The following is a 4,165-nucleotide window of genomic DNA, read 5'->3' as shown; positions in this document are numbered from 1 at the left end:
GTGGTAAACGAAATAATAATTTGATCTAAGTAAGAGTTTTTTTTCTTCTTCCCGATTTGTAAAAAATCCTTATGTGATAGAAAAAAAAAAAAGAATATTATTTTCGAAATCTATGTAGCTGACTTATGGAAAATCTGTTATTAAAGCCAAAACAACTTTTATGTAGTTTAAATTCGCAGGCCTGTGTAATCAAAGATCTTATTCAGAACGGTATTCTTCATATTCTTTTAATTTTGATTTTGAGCCGGTCGTGACATAGTGACTAGTGTACCCGGTCTGTACATTAATGGTTCGCGACCCGTTGATGCAACAACGCGCTATGCACTTTGGGGTTGTGGATGCGCTATAAAGTAACAGTTAAATCCCACTATTCAATTAGATATGAGTAGTGCAAGAGTTGTCGGTGAGTGTTGTTTGCTAGTTGCCTTCCCTTAAGGTCGGGTAGCACAAATGGTTCTGGTGTAGCTTTATGCAGCGAAATTTTGAAACAAACCTTTCGATTTTTTCTTAAGTTACAGATGCCATCATGTTTATGTTGTAAGTTATTAATCAGCGTTTCTGTTTTTGTTTTATAGAGTTGTGAGTAAATTTTAAATCTTTTTTTAATTTTTTCTCTTTATTTTAACTTTGGGAAAAATATCTTACAGACCACATTTTTGATGATTGATGTGACTTAACAGTTGCTGGTTGAGTTGAACATGGTTGATAGCTTTGATAAGTAAGGAAAAAAAACAACTAAAAGTAGGGGTTACAACCAGTTTGGTTTTAATTTCGCGCACAGCTCCAGGAGAGCTATGTGCATTAGCCGTCTCTAATTTAGCAGTGATAGATTAAAGGGAAGGCTGCTAGTAAATACTACCAACGGCCAACTCTTTGACCAACATCATAACGCCCCCACATCTGAAAGGGCAAGCACGTTCGGCGACAGGGATTCGAACCTGCGACTCGAGCGTCTTAACCACCAAGCCATGCCAGGCGTCAAAACGTGAATGTTATGATTTTGCTTTTATACTTGTCAGGAATCAAACAAAGGGGGAAAAATTAAATCCTTCACATTATACTCTGTTGGAGGAATTTTTAGCTCAGGATTTATTGCTGTTAAAAATTTAATTTAGTTTGTTCAAGCTAGATCTTAGGTTTACTAATTTTGTATATTTTTCTTCGTATTTTTACAGTCGGTATAAGCAAGTTTCTTCTAAAAGAAAGTAATACAAATCGTCTTGGTTTCCATTGTCTTCCTTTCAGGGATTTGATGAAGCCATGTGGGTTGTAGAAGGCCATGTGGCTCGTTCCAGCTGTCAGGAACTAAGTGTTCGATCTGGCCAGCAGGTGGAGAGAACAAATACTACAGCCTCAGGTTCAGAGTGCTGTATGGTTCGTCAGCAATGCTCTAGTGGTTCTTCCCCTCATCAAGGTCTCGTATCTTCCTCATGTTTAAAACCTGCTCGAAACATGCGTAGTACTATCAACACAGCTAGTATGGATAAAGAAGGTGAGATTTTTTTCGTACGTTGAAATTTTTCAGACCACGCAACATTAGAAATGAATAACAATAACGCTTGTTATTTAGAGTTATAATTTAATTTGTTTTGAAAGCATTACTTACGTAGAATGACAGTACCACTTATTTCTATCATTCTTCACGAATAAGTTATAAAACATCAGTTAGATGAAAAGGTACAATAGATTTTAAAGCACTATTTCTAACAATATAGTTTACTTTTGTAAACTCTTATGTGTGACAGCAAAGAGTATATTATTAAATACATTCTACTTAATAACCCTACTATGATGTATAGCCATAACTAGCTAACGAGCAGGTGATGTTGTAACGCATTATCTCTCTGCCTACACAGGAAGGATGACGAGAGTGATCATATTTTACCTTGCCAGGTTGATGATTGTGATAAATTAGGCACTTATACTAGGTGTACTGTTTTAATTTAGAGCGTGGAAACGGAGGACTCATCTTCCTATAAAAAATCAATTGTAGGAAACAACTAATTATACGTACACACACACACACACACACACACACACACACACACACACACACACACACACACACACACACACACACACACACATACATACATACATAGAAGACATTGCTATCCTTTAACCTAGGGGATAAATCTTCACGTGTTTTGACATTTAAACTTAGCATTATCAACAAAAGCCAGAAGCATAGGATGATTTAATGGTCCTATAGAAATTACATGTTCGTATTGGACTTGCTACGTTTTTAAAAGAACTCTCTGTATTTTATTTTTATTTGTTTGGTTATCTTTAGTTGATTTTAATCTTAATTTTTTTGTAACATTGAGTATTTTGACCAGTATATTTATTACATTTTAACAAGTTTCTGCGAAGGAGACGAGATCAAACTTAGACCACACACCTTGTCAAAAAAACGTTCCATTGTATGTGGACGTCAGCTACTAAAGCTGTCAAGAACTCTATTAGAGTTACATCCAAGGATTTGTCAGTTATATGTCGAATGGACTGCCATATTTCCATCTTCTTCATGAAAATAGCCGTTGAATTGGAGTTTTGGGAATATCTGGTTTATGAACCTTCATTAATTGTAAATGCTTGTTTATTATCTTTCTAATAGTACCAGGAGGCATATCCAACGTCACTGTAATGCTTTTTATTTTTAGGTTGGAGAAACCTCTTTCATAATAATAGCTTGCTCTACTGATGAAAAAATCATTCCTGATTGACTTGGACGTGGTTGATGTTCTAAGCATATCTTTGTTAATTTTTGTACTTTCATGCAAAATTCAGATTTCGAAAATAATATTAATTTTTTTTTCTATCACCTAAAGACTTTTTTACAAATCGGGAAGAAGAAAAGAAAACCTCTTACTTAGATCAAATTATTTTTTCGTTTACCACTATAAACATTTTTTTATTATTATTATTATGTTTGTTAACAAAACTACAAACAAACTGAATAAAAGGGAAGAACATTGATGTCAAACGAAAATGCATCCTCATTCATCCTGATTAATTTTGTGAAATCTACGTCTTTTAGTCTCAAAACTACGTGCTGTGGTCTTTCTTTTATGTATTGCGTTATGAATGTTTGTGACAAATATGTACATGATGGAGAAAAATGGATATCATTTTCGGATTCAGCGTACAGGAATTGCTGTAGAACATGTAAAAATTTCAAGACAATAAAACCATCGCAGGCTTGTGTAATCAGAGTTATAAATGATCATATCGTGCTACTTACTAACCATAAAAGTGAAGTTTTAATAAAATTTACTAAACATCTCGTTTGTTTGTTTTTTCACAATAGTCCGGTTTTGTGGGCACAGTTTTAATCTTTACAATTATATTGGTTGGTCGTTGCTGGTCTGGATCGGTATTTGTCGTTGCACGACCTGGGGGGTCAGGTTCAATCTTAACCTCTTCCTCTCTCCTTGACTGTTGTTATCGACAAATGCTACATGATAATTCACAATAATTAGCGCACATACAATGAAATTTGTTTCACTATTCCTATTTTATGCCACTATTAGTATGTATCTGCTGAACATCGTTCATTCCAAGAGTGAACGAGACAGAACGGAGGTGTTCTCTGAGGAAACACTGATTCAAAAGTTTTTCACAAGTTATTGATTTTGTTTCAAATTCGAAAATAATAACAAAATGTGGTGTAATTGGAACCAGGAAAGTTGTCATGTATGTCTGTTTAAATTATGTTACTAGCTCTTGAAACAAATTTCTTCAATAAACGAACCTTGTATCTTGAAGATAAATTAGATAGTCTTTACAGTTTGGGGTGAGTCGGGCCCACCTTATAGAAAGCCACGCGTGACTTAGTTTATTTCAGATGGTAAAAATGACTGGAGTTATCTTAAGTTGAGTGACTTAACTTTGGTATACTACTTTATTATAGACAGTTAATGTGCTTAACTTCGGTATACTACTCTATTATAGACAGTTGATGTGCTCAACTTCGGTATACTATTCTATTATAGACAGTTGGTGTGCTCAACTTCGGTATACTACTCTATTATAGACAGTTGGTGTGCTCAACTTCGGTATACTACTCTATTATAGACAGTTGGTGTGCTCAACTTCGGTATACTACTTAATTATAGACAGTTGGTGTGCTCAACTTCGGTATACTACTTAATTATAGACAGTT

General features: G+C 34.6%; 1 protein-coding gene across 1 annotated transcript in view; it reads left to right on the top strand.

Annotated features, from left to right (window-relative positions):
* LOC111086007 overlaps window positions 1-4,165 on the top strand; it is a gene marked incomplete at its 3' end in the record, with an annotated part of 36,259 nt that overhangs the window by 13,584 nt on the left and 18,510 nt on the right. Inside the window, exon 2 of the mRNA XM_022387190.1 lies at window positions 1,246-1,492. Within this exon, the coding sequence (XP_022242898.1) occupies window positions 1,246-1,492 (247 nt within the window). The remainder of the gene's footprint in view (window positions 1-1,245; window positions 1,493-4,165) is intronic.

Source organism: Limulus polyphemus, unplaced genomic scaffold, assembly GCF_000517525.1.
Source record: "Limulus polyphemus unplaced genomic scaffold, Limulus_polyphemus-2.1.2 Scaffold776, whole genome shotgun sequence".
In the NCBI taxonomy this organism is placed as follows: Eukaryota; Metazoa; Arthropoda; class Merostomata; order Xiphosura; family Limulidae; genus Limulus; species Limulus polyphemus.
This window is presented reverse-complemented; position numbering and strand designations above follow the sequence as displayed.